General features: G+C 39.5%; 1 protein-coding gene across 2 annotated transcripts in view; it reads right to left on the bottom strand.

Annotated features, from left to right (window-relative positions):
- The window catches only part of HECW1 (HECT, C2 and WW domain containing E3 ubiquitin protein ligase 1), a 173,179-nt gene that overhangs the window by 80,012 nt on the left and 75,147 nt on the right, over nt 1-18,020 (bottom strand). For both annotated transcript variants that reach the window (XM_009695568.1, XM_009695567.1), the window contains exons 4-5: nt 17,284-17,359; nt 9,844-10,013 (exon numbers count right to left, since the gene is read on the bottom strand). In XM_009695568.1, coding sequence (XP_009693870.1) covers nt 9,844-10,013; nt 17,284-17,359 — 246 coding nt within the window. The remainder of the gene's footprint in view (nt 1-9,843; nt 10,014-17,283; nt 17,360-18,020) is intronic.

Consider the following 18,020-nt stretch of genomic DNA (forward strand, 5'->3'; position numbering starts at 1 on the left):
TGAAAATGACAACACAAAATTCATAGCTAAGTTTAAATAATAAAAAAAAAGTGTTATGGTTTATAAATTCTGCAGTACCCTTGTGTTCACACTCAGTGATGTTGTGATTAATAATTCATCCCAAGGAGGGGCAAGAAAAGGCAGCTATAAGCTCACAACAGAGATAAAAATCGACTCTCTTCAGGATGTGCAAAGTTTGATGTGGCTTCTTACGTATGCCCACAAACTACACCACTGATAACCAAATCGCTGCATTTTAAGAATGTCTGCTGCCATTTTTTTGATGTTACTATTACAATTTTTACTGTAACTTTTCTGTTATTTGGAACTTTTCTTATTATCACAACTCTCAATGTCGCAGAATTTCCTCAGAAACTAAGCTTTCACATTAAAAAGAAGTATAATGTTCATGGTTGCAGAGAAAAAACAATAATACAAAAACTTAGTACAATGAGCCCGAATATATTATTTCTAAAAGACTTCTGTTTTTTCTGACAGTTACTCCTTGAAGCCAGATTCTTTTATGTTTTGCAGCTGGCACTGCCTGCTGTGCATTTTCTTTCAAAATCTAAGACAGCAATCTTTAAGCTCTATATTTTCACTGGGGCCACAGCTCATTCTGTGGGCTTGTTCATTGTTAGGGGTTTGTTTTCTTTTCTTTTTTTTTTTTCCAACAAAAATTTAAGTTCCTTGAATCACAACCATTAGTGCAAACTCTGCAAGACTTGACTGTGGTCAAGAACTTGATGGAAGCTGCTGGAATCCAAAGACACTACAGTTTACACTAAGACTAACTGTAGAAGGCTGTACTGAAGTTTACATAAATGGGCTTTTTTCCACAGTCAAAGAACAAAGTGAAAATATAATTACAGGCAGTTTTTAAATTCTGATGTCCTGACTTAACTTTTCCAAAAGCTTTAGCCTCTCCAGCTGTCCAGAGGTCCACCAAACTTGACAATGGCTGCATGGATGTGGTTTATGACTTCATCTGAGGCTTTCTTTGTACTTGAATACAAAACCTCTCAAAGGAAGTCATGGATTTCAACACAGGCGCAAACTCATCATCTACCAAAACAGCTATAGTTTTAAGGCTAAAGCCTCACCCAAGAAAAAGATTTTGTCTAATGACCAATCATGGATTTATTTGGATAACGGCAGAAAACAGGACACCTGGGAAGAACAAGCCTCAAAAATTTTAAGTGATGGATAGAACTTGATGTTTTTACTTGATCCATAACCAAAATTCAAGTAAAATGCATTATATAATAACTGGGGGAAAAAACACTCCTACAAGATACCACTCGACCCAAAATGTATACATGATCTAGAGCAGTCAGCGGATGAATGGATAACAAACAAGTTAAATCCCTATTCTGTGATTAGCCCAAACCAGTAATTACCTATAATGTTACATTAGTCACGGCACATTACCCCGCATATCACATCAACTATTGCTTGGTACAAAATGACTCTTGGACGTTGAGATGATACATGACACAGCACACTCCACAGAGGAGATGGCAGATTGCCTCAACAAAACTGCCAAGAAATTACCATTAGCAACAACCTGTTTCTCACAGAGGCCCTGGAAGCGGTCTCAAGCCTCATCTTGTCCATGTATCATATCAGTTGTCCCCTTGTCTGATCCTTATCGGGTAGGGATGAGAGGGCTCCTCTTTTTAGGTTAGATGTACATGAGTGGAGATCATGGACAGCCTCACAGTGAGGAGCACCGCGGGAAGGATGAGGAGGTCAACCAACATTCCCCGTGTCTGGTCTGGAAGAATCCCAGACTGGAAAAACCCCAGAGTTAGGGGCTCTGGAAGAGAATGCAGGGAAGCTCTGACTGCTGAGGTCCAGAGGGGAAGACCTTTTTATTTTCTTCTAGAAACGTATGAGAACTGTTACAAGAAATGGTTATCTATCAGGCGTATTCCTAAAAGGAAGCTATGTGCAGAAACTCTGAAGACAAGGAATGATTGAAGATTCCTGGTATACTGGGGAAAAATAGCATGTGTCATGAGCAGCGGTAAGGAGGCCTTACGGAGACTGACGTTTCGTGATCCCTGGAACACATTGGCCATGTCTGCATTAGGAAGAAGCGTGGTACAACGTAAGTGGATCTGGAGAGCAAAGTAGCTGGTGCTATGCACCTGATTACCACATCCAGACCCATTGCAAGGGTTTTACTATGAAGTAACTCCAGGCTGGTGCCCTGGATTGAGGTCCCATTATTGTCTGAAAAGTGTTAGGTGCCCTCCTGAAGCACATCTCTTGGCTTACTTTCCATTGATAGGAATTCAGTTCATGCACTTTAAGACTGCTGAGTGGTGTCTTCAGCGGGGAGATCAGGAGATTTGCTTTGAAACTGCTCTCTTGCACGGAATGAAAATACTATTGTAGATGGATCCACTGAATCATTAAGAACCGTGATGTATAGAACAAGTTAGTATTTGTATTATTTTCCCAGTGTCTTCTTCAATTATTTCCTTTTTAGGGTGTTCTTGCTTTCCTCTGGAATTACAACGGCTAGGAGCAAACAGACTTGCTCTAGAAGCAAAGCCATTGCACCTCTCTACTTCCCCCACTTCTTTAGCCATTTCTCAATGCCTGTCCTGTTTGTTAGAGTGGCTGAAGATCCAATGATGGCTTTGTTCCCACATGTTTAATGAAAATAGGCAGCAGGATAGAAGAGAGACCCTATTAATTCCTCACTAAGAGGAAAGCTGCAGCAACATAGCAGATGTTATTAGATGCTGGAGAATCTGTACCAGGCACAGCCTTAAAATGCCCTGAAGGAAAAGCTTGAGTTGATATTTCTCAGGTACCACAAATCAACAAGCCCTAATTAATGATTTCCACAGAAATACAGAGAAGGGAGGGAGAGGGAAGAGCAAAAGTGACATGATGGAGAGAACCACATCAACATATTAAGTCTTCTTGGGCTAAGCAGTGTATTATCAGTTTTGGATCTGGTCAGTAGTAAGTCATTAGGCTTCTCCTCTCATTTATACAGACTTTACACACAGCCACCTCCTGCAGATTCACTCTCACAGACACAAATCAGAATCAAAGCTACCTACAATCAAGCTGACACATTCATACTCTCACATCATCTCAATGACCTAAATGTAAATCTGATTTTACATTATTGCTGCCACCTTCAAGCAAGATCTGAAGACCCTGTAGTAAACACCACTAAAGGAGTTTCACACAGAAATCTACTTTTCAGTGCCTGTTTGCTTCCAGACCCAACAATGTTTTTAGACACAGATGACTAATTTTCTTAATGTGAACAGATCTTGTGGGGGTTTAATGCATGACTTGTATATGGTAAAGAATGAAGGCACATGCTAATGCTGACCTGGCAGAATACATCTGTATCCATTTATACAATAACGGAACCATTTCCAGAGCTTGAGAGTAGTTTTCATAGAAAGCCAACTAATGAAGATGATTAATTCCCAGGTTTTATTTTTACCAATATTATTTGCATCCCTGAACATGGACAGATCACAGCGATCAGCTCTCAATAACATTATCAAGGAAGTTATTGAAACAAACAGAGCACGTCCGTTAGCACCAATTAGACAAGTTAAGTGCAAGTTCTTTAAAAACAGTCAGTGTAACAACTGGTGAAAGGTAGGTAAATTAATCCATTGGTGACAGGAAGAATTAGGCTCTTGATTTGGAATTGAATAAGCAATAAAATTAAAAAGAAAATTTATTTGCGATATCAATCACAGGGACAATACAAGGAGAAGTAAATCTTAAAAGGCTGTAAATTACATTTGATGGATGAACACAGATTTAGTCTCTCAGCTGAATATTTCATTAGTGGGTTTTTCGTTTCAAATACTCCAGTGAAACAACTACACTCTTACTGTACTCACCACTCTCCATCTGTATTATTCTGCTCCCCATTCAAAAACCTCCTCTACATATCACTACTGTCCCATACAACCCTACTCACATGAACAACTGGACAAGCTCATGGGGAATTCCAGTTTCTTAAACTTACTACAGTCCTCCTCAACGACAATACAAAACGTTGCAGAGTCAGTAGTGTCAAGCACAGAGCTCCACTGCTGCCAAAAGCTGGGACGTGCCTACACGTACTCCGAGAGCACCCTCGATTTCAGCAGTGACCGCAGGGTGCCAGATCCAATGTCGTATCTTATTCTGGCATGGCACAATGGTGGGTTTGGTTTTTTTTCCCCTACGGTAAAAGGAGTGCACACAAATATGTGTTGCTGTTCTACAGTCTGGTTCAATCCTTTCTGCTGAACTCCTTCAAAGTTGGATAGGGCCTTCAGCAAATTGGCTTCCTAGATTTCTCCCTCAGATTCACTACCTCTCTGTATTGGAAATAAGGAATTAAAAAAGTCCTTCCCATCTATTTCATGTATTCCACAACATTCAGAGTTACTAGTTAATAGGCTTATCATGAATTCTCTCTGATGGCTTAGATAGTTTTGCAAGATGTCTCTTACTTTATTCATGGCAAATTTCGGCCCTAAGACATTAAAAATTTAAAAGAACTTCTGGATAAATCAAGTGCAAACACTGTTTAAGGAATCAGGGGTTTTCTTCATCTCTCATGCATTGTCTACAAATTTATTAGCACACCATAGACTGAAAATATTTGAGGACTCTCATGAGCACTAACATACAAGATTAGCAAGACTGACAGTCTTCTAGATGCAGAAGTTGCAATTAAAATGCATTTCTAGAAGACTAACATATTTAAAAAAAAATCTAGGCATTTTTTTCACACCGCAACCCATTCCTGAAGAAACTGAAGTTGTCTTGGGCTTTCACACTTCAATCATCACCAGATATTCAAAAAACTGCAGCTGTAAAATCACAGATTTTCTGTGTAGTCAAACTATGTTTTACACTTTACCTGGCCAAGTGTGCAGAAATATTATACAGTGAAGCTACCACCCACAAGGCTTTACTCAGTCCCAATGACACCTTTGGCAAAACTCATACTGAATTCAGGATCTGGATTTCACTGCACCTATATTGGATTTACACCTAGATGTAAAGGCCTCCAAGTTTCTGCAGCAGATTCTTTTGTATTTTCCAGCAGAAGGGGGAAAAAGCTTACCTAAGTTAACCAATAAGTAGTTCCATCAGTGTGATGTTCCTGGTACTTTTTTCATTTTGGACTTCTGGTGAAATCACACAATGATTCTGTGAGGCCACAGTAGGACTGCCAGCATCTACTGCTCTGAATATTAGATCAAAAGCAGATCAAATATAACCCGCTTTAGTTTAAATTCATGCTGTTGATTCAAATATATTAAAGTATCTTTAATGGTTTAACTTTGTTCTGGAAAGATTCAGCTTTGATCAGGTATTCCTTGCTTGCATTAACTCTAGGTTTGTGCTACGTCAAGCAGCACCCATCATATCAGCCAACATAAAGCCTCAAGAGAAGCAGAGACCTAATATAAACCCCATATTGCATGATCTAGCTACTCTAACGAAGCATCTTTCAATCCCAGTACTGCTGGGTGACCCATCACACACCAGTCCAGCACTCATGATCACAGAATCAGTCCCCAAGTTATAAACCTGCATCATAAGAAAATCAGTTACAAACCAGCACACTTAGCCAGCCGGTTGCATTCATGTCATCTTGGCTTTCTTGCAGGCAGCACCCAAACCCAAGGTTTCTATCGCTGCTGATGGCCTGCGCTACAGAAGTCCTCTCTCCCCAAACCACCTCCCTCCGGCCTTCAAGCCCCTGAATGGTTCCTTCTTCTGATTTAGTGTTGGTAATCTGAAGAGACGGGTTACGTGAGAATTTATTCAAGTGCCGTATTTTTGAAAAGTTGTGGGTTATCTGAGGTGCAGAGACACATATGAAAATACTGTAATTCTGTTTATCAGATCTGACACACTAACTCCTATTTATTAAGTATTTTTGCAAGAGTACTGAACGCCTCTGCTTATACACATCAATTAATCCACCAGTAAAATGCAGCTATCTTCAGAGTGATAAAGCAGCCACCCAAACCACTATTTTGTGCCTCAGCTATAATTTAACAGTATTTGTAAAAGGCTGAGGCAAAGGAACAAGCAGTGAAGCTGCAGGGAGTTGAGATCGTTTTTATCCTAGTACTGGGCTCCCACTCTAAGGCAATCTACTCTTCCACAGCTAGAATTATCAGAGTTGAAATTCAGTCTGTCATTTAACAGATAACACCTCCTACTACTTTAAATACACTGGCTGGTTGCAACAGCCCATTTTTATAGTCGTCTCACTGGCCATTCCTTGAGGTTCTCTATCCACTCCCTGGTAAATGAACAAAAACTGAAGAAGCAGTTAGCTCAAGCTGCGACAGTTAAGAAAGAAATGCCATAAATACGTCTAAGGGCAAGTCCCGATGCCTGAAGTATTTATCTGCAAAACCATCAAGAGAATTTCCTAACCAGCTGGAGGGATGTGAACTACTTTTTAAATCACTTCGCTCTGTTCCTTATGATCCCCAATCACCTCTATTGCTTGTCTGAACTATCACTTTACTGCTTGCTGACAAATTAAATCTTCTTAAAGGAGCTTTTTTGCTAAGAATGCAACAGCAGACACACAGTCTCAGTATGAAATAATATGGGAATAGCACGATTACTTTTTTAATATCAAGATTAGAAGAGATAGGATCACCACACTTACCCTTCTCAATTCTACTAGATGCACAGAAGATTTGGGAAGCGGGCACTTCCTTCTGAGATTTCCTTTGCATTTTAGGTCAAATCAGCACGACAGGATAACTCACCCACTACGCTCTTGCAACCGTGTGGACTGCCAGCACAATGTCTGCTTAACCCAGGGGTTTAGAGTCAAGCTGCCCAGTGGCATCTGGTTTCCAGGAACTCACTTATTTCATTTAACGGTATGGATGTTGTTAAGAACGCACCAGTTTCAAAGTAGAGCCAGGAGTAAGAAAACAATCAGGACCATTAACCCTGATTCAGCAACAAGTTCTCTGTCTGAAGAGACTACTTATTATTTTTGAAATGTGAAAACGTATCGAAACATCACGAAGTCAGGCCTCTCTTGCAGCAGAAGCTAACACCTGGGCTTTAACCTGTCTCAGTGAACAATTCTCAACATAAAGGCTCTTGTACTTCATGCAGAGCCCTCCTGCAAGTTTCAAAACATCACACGCTACTCCTCAGTAAGAAATTTCCATTTCCTTATGTCCTCTTGTACAAAGTATTGCAAAACAGAGCAATGAAAGAACAGCTTTAAGTCAGGATAACTTGTGCTGAACAGTATTTGAACGGTTTGTGAAATGAAGATGATCATCAATATTACATGAGACAGATGAAAAATTGCCTGAGGTATCATGGTGCTCCCAGAGTGTTCCTATAATGCAGGTGGTTACTATGTAAATAGAACAATATGAGGGGGAATACCAGAATGAATTAATATAAGCAAATGAATTACGTCTCAGTCTGCAGGACTTTATTTTGGTGTTGAGGGCCTACAAAACCAAGTCAACTCTTTCACTTCTGAATTTGCTCAAGGATAATCAAGAACGTATATAAAGATCCCAGTCTGCAGCTATTTCTATAGTTTTATTTCTCTGTTCCAGATTTTTTCAAGTTTAGCAGCCAAACCAAATTAGATGTGTCATTCAACAACAACAAAGAACATCTGGCTTCTATTTACATGTAGTGACAGAGAACCTTAGGAAAGAATCATCCTTCAGAAATAATATATTGCCTAAAATATTTTTTGGGGAAAACAACTAGTGACTGATCCATTTAATGAAATAGCTACAATTTTTCAATATTTTTCACTTCACATATTCACATCCATCAATGAAAAGGGAGGACAGAGGAATGGCTACCACTATGATTCAGCAACAGTTTGTAGTTTTCCTTCTCCCCTTGTCCCAGAAAATCACGCCTAGGGTCTTTCGGTGCAATGGAAACCAACAGGGGTTTTCAGTAATAAAACAAAGACTGCAGCCTATGCACATCAGCTAGTCTGAAACACAAATGCAGTTAAACATCTCAATATCAGCTGAAAACAACTCACAAGGAGAACATGTTGAACGATAGCTTGGCTGTTTGAGACACCTTAGCCACTAGCAGGCTAACAAGAGAAAGGGAAAAGCAGCATCCTTGCATGTAATCAAGAAAATCAGGGGGGTTGAACAGAGAAGCTGGAAGCCAGCTGTGCTCTTTTGCTTTCCGATGTCCATAGTTAGGCCATTTCATTGTTTCTCCTGTTCTTGCTGCCAAGCTCCACTGGAAAAGAAATGTCAGCCCACAAACTCAGCCATCCCGCATGGCCTGAGGAGAAGACACCCTTCACATTTTATCAGGGCCACATTCTTACTCTTTGGTTACTTTATCCTCTAGCAGGGCAAAAGGATCTTGAAGTGAGAACAAAATTACATTGGCTTGGGGTTGTCTTTGTCAAGAGACGACTTCTGGCCAGTACTTAGTGCTTCTAAAAAGCCTATTTTCAGTCTCCATCGGCACAGCTGCTACATTCGTTTTTGGATAAGGACAGCCTGCATTCCACCTCATCGGTGATACAGAACGGTGGGACCACATTCATATCCTGTGTCCTCCTTTGAGCATCAACTCCTGGCATCCACACCTTCTGCCAGCTCCCATATCGCATGTACTGAGTGTGGCACACGTACAGCAAGCTTCCCCTTCCTACCTGCCCACCTCTAGGCCCGTGTCTTACGCACTTTAGTGAAAGATCTCTGCCAGCTCCCTGATTCTCCATGTCAGTTCCAGCCCCTCAGCTTGACCTGGGACCCCTCAGCCAGATACATCTGATGCTTGGACCACAGAGAAGTTATGGCTTGGCGGATGCCTCACTTCCACTGAATTAAGTCCTGTTAGAAGGTGTTTTTCTCAGTCTGGTTTCAAGGTTGTCCCCTCTCCGTCCCTGCCGTATAACCTTCCCCATGTAGGCTCACCTGTCACAACCTGACGTGGTACCTAGTTTCTTGACTATCCTCCTCCAGGTAGGAGTATTCAGTGACATTTCTGCTGTCTTTTCTCCCCCACTCACACTTCCATGTCTATACAGTTTGACTTAGTTATCCCTAAACTACTTTAACAACCTGCATTTTAATTTGAATAAATCCATTTAGTCTGTTTATTTACTTTTACTCTTTCCTGCAGTGGAGATATTGGTCTGACAAGAACGCCAGTAAATCACACCCATTATGTCAGGTTCCTTTAATTCCAAAGAGATTCCTTATTCTTTGCTGCCTGTTGCCATTTCACATGTAATTTAAAAACAGCAGGCAGCAATTGAACTCTCCGATCTCATTAATACCTACCAAGCCCTTCCAACAAGAAGCAGCAGACTAGAGAGTATTTCTTCAAGGTGATGGGCAAATGTGCCAAAGTTGCCTTTAATTTATATTGCCACTGATGCTTTTCAATCACATAGATTCTTTCCATTTGCGTGCTACACTTGTTCTGTTTTATATACTGTCTCCTCTCTGTTTAAGAGCACTATGACAATCTAGCAGCAGCCTTTCACGTTATCCAAATTTATTTTTCAATTCTGTTTTATGCCTGCCTTCAATAATTAACAACTTCATAAATTACATCCACAAAGTACAACCCATACTGAAAGTTTTAATGTATCATTCATCTTTGTAGCTAATTATGCCTTTTGCATTAAGACAAGAAGTCATGAAATACATCAAGCACAGTTAGGCCAACAACTATTTAGCCCAGAAAGGAATTTAAAAAAAAAAAGAAAGAAAAAAGAAAAAAAAGAGGTATACTGCTAGAGTTATTTCCATGTTTTAAGAAAAGTCTCAGCTCAACACTCAAACTGCTTACCTCTCCTTGCCAGACTGGGTTAACAGTATTACACATGATCTTAGATCTCTTCTCCTGTCCATGATGAGGAAGCGCTGGGAAGATGCTATGTTTTCCAGGCTGGATGGAAATCTTCAGATAAGGATCTGGATTGAAGAACATTCCTTTCTTCAGACCAAAAGCCTGGAAATCTGAAAGAAGGTAAATAACCTGATTATTTTTCACATTCCAGGTAGCTCTCTGGGATCTTAGAAAAAGCATAGGGGAAACTGGTAAGGAATTCAAATAATATGGCAGGAATATGAAAAAACTCACTAGTTTCTTGTGAGGTAATGTAAAGGCCAAACCATAATGATCTTGTGATTCAGGTTTTACAAATTATTACATAATGAGATTGCAAATGTTACAACTTGATTGTGCAGAATGATCTGGCTTCTAAATCAATATTTATGCAATTTAAATTTAAGTGATCTGCTGATTTTCCTAAGGAGCTAAGCACTTGCTCAGCCTGACTCCAGTGGCAGGACTACTCTGAAAAAGAGATCCGTTCATTTCATCACCTGCACATGGCATTCAGGACCCAACGTATGTCACTTCTCCTAAGCATCAATTTTATCTTTCTAGTAATCTTTGCTTTTAGGCCACTTTTTTCTACACAAGAAGTCATTTTACACTTTTTCCACTTTAAAATATTTCCTTCCCTGCACAGGTTAACTTTACCTGTAGTAACTTAGGAAAACTCTTGTATATAACATCCCAATTCTAAGCAGAGCCTCCTAGCTGCAGAACTCCCAGGGAGTGTAATATGAGTCCTGCAGAAAAAAAATCCCCAGGCACTTATTTCAAAGTTTACTCATAATGTTCTCAAGAAAGACACGAAGTCCATTACCATTTGTCCCTGTGAAGCCAATGAAATGCAAACCAATCTACCAATATATCATTAATTTTGGCTCAACAGCTACAAACTAAAGCCTCTGGCCTTCTCTTTTTCCAGATGCATTTCTAAGCTTTCTTTGGAAAACATAAGCACTTATTCCTATTAGCGACTTCAGTAGCTAATTTATTTTCCATCACTCTTTTGCACGGAAATTTTCCTCCTCTGTTAAAAGCTTTATTTCACATGGGGCTATAAGCCCTGAACTGCATTCTGCCTGCTTTATCTTGCTATATTGAAGAGATGTAAAGTATTAGTCAGGATAGTTTCCAGATTAGATACATACCTAAACATTCAATTTAAACACTTTTTTTTTCTTCTTTTAGGTAAGTTTTGAAAACATTAATTTTCACAGTCAATTAATTCTCTTCTGATTAAACACACAACTATTCTGGCAGGTTGCAGGAGACCATGTAAAACCCTCCAGGCAGGTATTTTGGATGAATCTGAAAATCATACACATTCCACACCAACATCAGCCTTTTTTCCAGAAAACAGCTATATCAAGAACAGGGATAAGATTCACCCAGTTGTATTTTGCTTCCTTAACACATGATAATAGCCAACACAACAAAACGTGCAAGTTAAAAAGAACGGGTTTTGTTCTGGTTGGTTTTAGTCATCTATTCCAACACACAATTCATGTTGCAGATACTCAAAAGCTGTTGGACAGATGGTCCTGAAGCAGACTGTATTTTAAGAATCTCATTTTTGCGACATTCTCTAACAATTAATAAAAATTAGAACATATCACTACTAATAGCTGATTTGAAAGTACTTTGCTGACAGTATATACTGCCATGGTCCTAGCAACACTATTACACAAAGAAAATTATCTGGTTCAAACTGATAACATTGAATTTTTTTTCACTGGGTCTATAATCTCTGTGTAACCAGCATGTATCTCATCCATCAGCCATGCTGAAATCCAATACGGCAAACTCTTTTGCTTTGGAAGTTGTACTGTTAGAAATACATTCCAGAAATAGAAACGAAGATTGCAAAACCACTATGGATGACAAGGCCCAGCAGTGTAGTAGCGTTCGGCTGCTAAGATGTGAGAGGAAAGACAGACCTCTGGGATCTTGTTTTCTTTCTCTCTGATGTTTCCTCAAAATATTCTAAAACTGAAATATTTATTGCTGTATATGTTTCTGGGTTTTTTTCCCTTCAAAGAGAGCTCGCACTGTCTTTGGGTACCACTGTGCAAAGAAACGGTCTATTGATAGACAGAAAAGAAAATAACTAGCACTCAATTATGTATACTTATATATTATGTATCGTAAAGAACATACATATTATAGAATCATAGAATCATTATAGTTGGAAGAGACCTCAAAGATCATCAAGTCCAACCATCTACCCAACATCACCATGCCCACTAAACCATGTCTCGAAGCACCCTGTCTAAACCTTTTTCGAACACCTCCAGGGATGGTGAGTCCACCACCTCCCTGGGGAAAAAACCTTTCAGCCTCTTTCCAGCTATGGGAATTAAGCACAGCCACGAAGGTGAAGGTACTCCTAACCTTAGTTAGTAGTCTAATTTTTGTATTTGGATGAGGAAAAAATAATAATTTAGCTAAGCACACCACAGGAAATCGTGTGTCATTTTCTTGCTTAAATTGCATAATACAACAAATTTTGTAAAAATGTCAGTTAGAAACTTCAATTTTTAATGTCCAAAGCACGCAGAGGGACAGCAGAAATAGCTTTCTCAAGGACAAATATCCCAGTTACACTTACATATCTCACCACAAATTCTCAGCACTGTGAAAAACAGAGCATCAAAAATGCAAAAGCTCTGAATAAAGCTACAGGGCCATCTGCAGATATCCAGAAGTAGTCTATTTAATTTGAAGTGGAACCTACAGATGCTGTAACTTGTCATAAGCAAAAGCTCAGGTACTCTTTTGCCACTGCCGTGTAACATCCCAACAGAAGGATCCCAGCTATTCTGCTTCCCCAAATGAAAATATTTCTCTCACCTGTATTGTCTTCGGAAAAAGGTTCTGAAGATACTAAATATTTAAGTGACAGTTTGAGCTTAACTGAATCTTTGGTGAAACCAATGAATTCCAGAAGGCTTGGATGTGCCTTGCCGTTCTGAAGATACTAAATATTTAAGTGATGGTTTGAGCTTAACTTAATCTTTGGTGAAACCAGTGAATTCCAGAAGGCTTGGATGTGCCTTGCCATACATTGTAGTTTTACACTGTATTTCTTGGCGGAGTATGAGGAAATGCTACCGTGATAATTCATCTATGCTTCGCAAAGGTGTATTTTCATCCAGTCTCTTAAAAAAGTTATTAATATACCGCACGCCAGTTTCCCATTTACTCATAAATCACACTTCAGTGTGAAAGAGGTTACATACATCTAACAGTTTAATAATGTCAGGTCATCTCTCATGAAAGATGACAGAAGGAAGGAATTCAGATGGAGACACAGCAACCACAGACTCTTCTACTGCTGCAGACTTTCAGTAATTGTAAGTACCTACATCCTAATCCAGCTGGGGTGGAGACACAGCAACCACAGACTCTTCCACTGCTGCAGACTTTCAGTAAATGTAAGTACCTACATCCTAATCCAGCTGGGCTCACTTCATTGTAGAAAAATGGCTTATACTAACTGCTGCCCCTAAGTGAATTATGAATCTGTTCCAACTTCAGGGCTTCCCTTCCATATATGCTGATCTCTGGGTGGTCTGGATGAGATTTGCTCTAGGTCACTCGCATGCATGGAGCCTCTGTCCCTAAGGTGGGCTGCAGACTTCCCTGTCTGCCTCATAAAGCATCATTCTGCAAATCCATTTTCAGTGCAGCATCACAAATTTTGGGGCACTGATGACTGGATAGTGATGGAAACCCTACTTTTGTGGCAATCTGGACACTAGCGTGTATTTACTGGCAAAACATGGAACCAGGTGGGGATATCAATTCCAACAGACATACCTCGAAGGCATCTATGTGTTACCACGTTTGATTTTGCCTTGACCCAAGTGACTAAGCTTTCAAAAGGTCAGGGGAAAGGTATGGTTTGGGTTTGAGTCACATTCTGTCACGCTCAGCAAGGAGATTCTCTGACAGTAACGATCAGCAAAATCATCCTAAAGATGGTATTTCAGTTCCCCGCAGACATAGTGAGGTACTGGTCCAGACCCACGCTGCATGTAGGAGCATGACAGGATGGAGAATCAGAGCGAGAAACGGAGTCTGGAAGAAGTCTTGCATCCGATATTAGATTTCAAGAAGCAAATACTAAGGAATTTTAGAAATCAAACAGTAATGTGCAGTAAATACAAAGTCTTAAAATCCAACACAGCAAAATAACGTAGGGGAACAGACAAAGATGCTACACAATGTACAATGGATTACTGACTTGATCAGCTACTGAATGAGGTTCTGCAACTGGTGATATGCAAGAGGTTAAATCGGATAAAGTGGTTCTTTCTGCTCTCAGAAATCTACAGATCTATAGACAGACTCCATTTTCCTTTTAAAAAAGACTGAAAGAATTGGCTGGTGTAGATGCACAAGGAGGTCTTTAAAGATCTGAGATTTTTTTTAAAAAAAACCTACTAAGTGGAGCACATAAGCCAAAACATTTCTGTTACATGAGACTCCCAGGCAAAATATTAAAGACGGTGGAAAAGATGAGAAAAGAATTTTTCTAGCTGGAAACGCTACAAGGGAAAATGAAAGGGATTCCCGTTTGTGTAAGGAAGGGGCAAGCAGAGGTATCAGGAAGAAATCAGGAGGGTCTATTAATAAATGAAAAGGAATAGAGAAATTAATTATTCAAAAATGGCTGAAAGACAGGCTACCTTTTTAATTGTCTTCATCAAGAAGGAAAACACAGAAAAAGTCTGAAGAGCTAATGTGAACAGTTTAACACAGCGAGGGGGAGGTTTTAATCACTGCAGGCGATTAACCACTGGAGCAAAGTACCATCCCTTGGCATCCTCAGATCCAGACCGCACGCTTGTCTGCGAGATACGTCTGAGCCAAACTCACACAAAGCTCCGCGCCACGGAGCAAGGTGGCCTGTGTTATATAGGATAACGGAGCAGTTGAATTCAAAGCCTTTTGAGGCCTTTAAAACTGTTTGTCTGGAGCACTGCAGTACTTTGTAGGCACAGGGGTACTGGAGGTGGTAGGAAAGTCACCTCACCCTCACACAAGCTCTGATGGGTAAGGAAAAGTTGAGTGATTAGTAACTCGGGTTTATAAAAAATACATCTGGGCAAGTTAGCTTGGGTTGGGGAGGGCAGAAGAGGCAAGTTTATAGCAACATTAAACAAAATCTAGTGGCTAGAACTCTTGTTGTAAAGTCAGTCACTAGGATTTCAAAACACAGTTGGGAGATAAAGCTTAATATATATCTGCATTCTGATCACGCATTTCATGGTAACTACTACCATCAAAATGACCCTTAGCGGACTTAATACTATTTTCAGTTGTGATTTTTACTGACTTCCATAAACTGACAACTGATATTACCTGAATGTCTGGTCTGAAAGCCACGCAAAAATAACTAACAACATTTCTCAGAGCGGTGTGATGAGGATAAATGCCTGAATGTTTGTGAAATATTCAGTTCTTCTGGCCATTTGTTCCACAAGAACACTTTATAAATAAAGTGTGTGCGAACACATGAGATCGTGAAATACTAAAGCTTGAAAAAAGTTATTTGATGCAACATATACAGCTAGGAGGCATATCACGCAAACTTCATAACACTTTCTAAATATACCAGCCAACAGAACAGCTTCAAGGGCTTTTAGAGATTGTGTTACACTGCTGCTAAACCATGAACCTTCAGTGAAGTGGCTGGTACATCTTGGGAAGCTTAGCACATTTCTTCTTTCTGTACTTCATGCGAGAGAGCTCTCACACTTTCAGCCGCCTTATCAAAAGTGCGACATTGACTGGTAATAACAGAAAAGTCATGTTGGAAAGTAAATGCAAAGTGACTGCACAGCTTTCCTTAAAGACTGTCTTTAATCTAGCTAAGTTAGGCTTACAATATGTCTTTTGGTATTTTAAATACTGAAAGTTATAATACAGTCATATAAACAATTAAGAAGCTTAATCATGGGAAATTATCATCTTTGAGATCAGTATTGCTAATCTATTAATCTGAACCATGCTTTCACAGGACCAATTTCCAGTCTCCAAAGCAGCCAAACACAAAGAAAACAAACCTTCTACTGACATAATGCAAATCCTCAGCTATTTCTATTGTCAAGAAGCAAGCAGTCTCACAAATTATTACTCTTGATGCTTCTCGGTCTACTAGGCCAAAGAATCTGAGAGAATGAAAAAACGTTACTAATTCTGGGCAACGTTTTCTGTGTAAGATTTAAGAACATTAAAAAAATATTAACTCTACTTCTTTATTTCTGTTGAGCTAAACTCATGGTTTGATCAGATTAATGTAACTGGGTGGGTGCACAGTGTCCAACTTGGCAAAAATAAGCGATGTGTTAAAAGAGCCCCATCTAATGTCAGCCTAACCTACCATATAACCTCTCAAGAGCCACACTGGCCACCTAATTTGGAAAAGCACTGACTTGCACACTTAAAGAGAGATGGAAGCCCTAGTTGACTTTATCACAACTTAGAGGGAAGTTTGAAATAAATCATACCGTCAAATCAATCATGTAATGCAATGCTTGTCAGAGTGTAGGACTTTATACAGAAAGGCCTATGTTTGTGAAATTTTTGTACTAGGGTAACTCTTTTTTCTCTGTAATACTTCCTCAAAGAATTTCTAAGTCAAGTTTAGCATCTTTCTCTGTCTTCCAGGAGCTAAAAACCATGGAAACCAATTAGCAAGCATAAAACTCCAAAATCAGAGCATTGCTCACAACTACTCTCTTTTGACAAACTGATTTTTTTTCTATGGAAGTGATTTACGGATTGTTTTTACCAAAGCCAGATCAAATGGTCCGTAGCTGCTTCATGGAACCACATTAAGCCTTTAAAACCTGCAGTGACATGCCAAGTAATGAGGCTGAACATTCTGCAGAAAATTCAGAGGAGTGAGAGAAGTTTTCTGGCTCAAGAAATCTGGGAGTCACTGTTGATCAGTACAGATGAGGTTACGTACCATGGCGCGTGGATCTGCCTCCGGTCCAGACCAAGACTGTGGAACATGCTCTCCAATAAACAGAGGACTACTACCAATTACATTTTGCTTTGTAAGGCACATACCCTTGATCTTGTTTTCCCTGACCTACATATATAGCATCACATTTAATCGTAAACAGGAAAACCTAATGCAGCCCCGAAACTCTGCCTGAACAAGGCACTTCCCCACATAACTCTCACTGAAGGAAGAGAGTGTGGCAATAGTCATAGATATTAATTCTCTGTCTCAGCGTCACTTCTAGACCAACAGGCAAAAAACCCATGCATAAATATATATATACACTTACATACACATGCAGATGAAAGGTTTTAGGAACTTCAGTTTCCTCACTCTCTGGGCTTAAAACTTTCACATCAGCAGTGACTTACCTGAGAGTGAAAAACTTATCAGTCTCCGGCTTCCTTGTCCCTGGATTGAATCTTCATTAGTGATGCTTTTAAAAATCTGCTGGAAGAAAAATAATGGTAAGAGAGAGTAGTCTCCAATAACTCTTGAACAGACAAATCGCTTAGTAACTGTCTTTTTCACAGATTCTTAGTTTTACAACTAAGAATTAACGAGATGACCATTAATCAAAATGACTTTTTTACCCAGGTAATAATTTAACCACTAGTGGCCTAAGTCATCCTTCCTGGAGGCTTTCCCCTAAGAAAACAGAATGATACAAAAATATCACTGTAATTTTAATATAGCAGTTCCCCACCCAAAAAGGAACGGCCTATTAAACAGGAGATAAAAGTAGCACATGAGGATAGGGACATGGCGCTCACTTCTAAAAACAACTTCTGTCTTCGTAACATCTTATTACTAATGTAGAAAATCTTGTTCCAGGAACTTTATTGCATACATTGAGAAAGACTTCCAAGAGCTTGCTAACACCCTGTGCAAAAAACAACTGTGAATTATGATAACAATAAGCATTGAAGGTGATCTAGAAAAAAAAAAATTTAAAAAATAATCAATAGATGATCCTTTATACTCCACAGTTTAGGTTTTAATGTCAGTCTTTGGTTCAGCAAGTTTATTGGTGGACTGCTGTTGTGCAAATTAGGACCCAGGCTGGTCTTCTGGCTGTGATCAGAACTGGGAAGCAAGAATGCCTTCA

Source organism: Cariama cristata, unplaced genomic scaffold, assembly GCF_000690535.1.
Source record: "Cariama cristata isolate BGI_N322 unplaced genomic scaffold, ASM69053v1 scaffold5652, whole genome shotgun sequence".
Taxonomy (NCBI): Eukaryota; Metazoa; Chordata; class Aves; order Cariamiformes; family Cariamidae; genus Cariama; species Cariama cristata.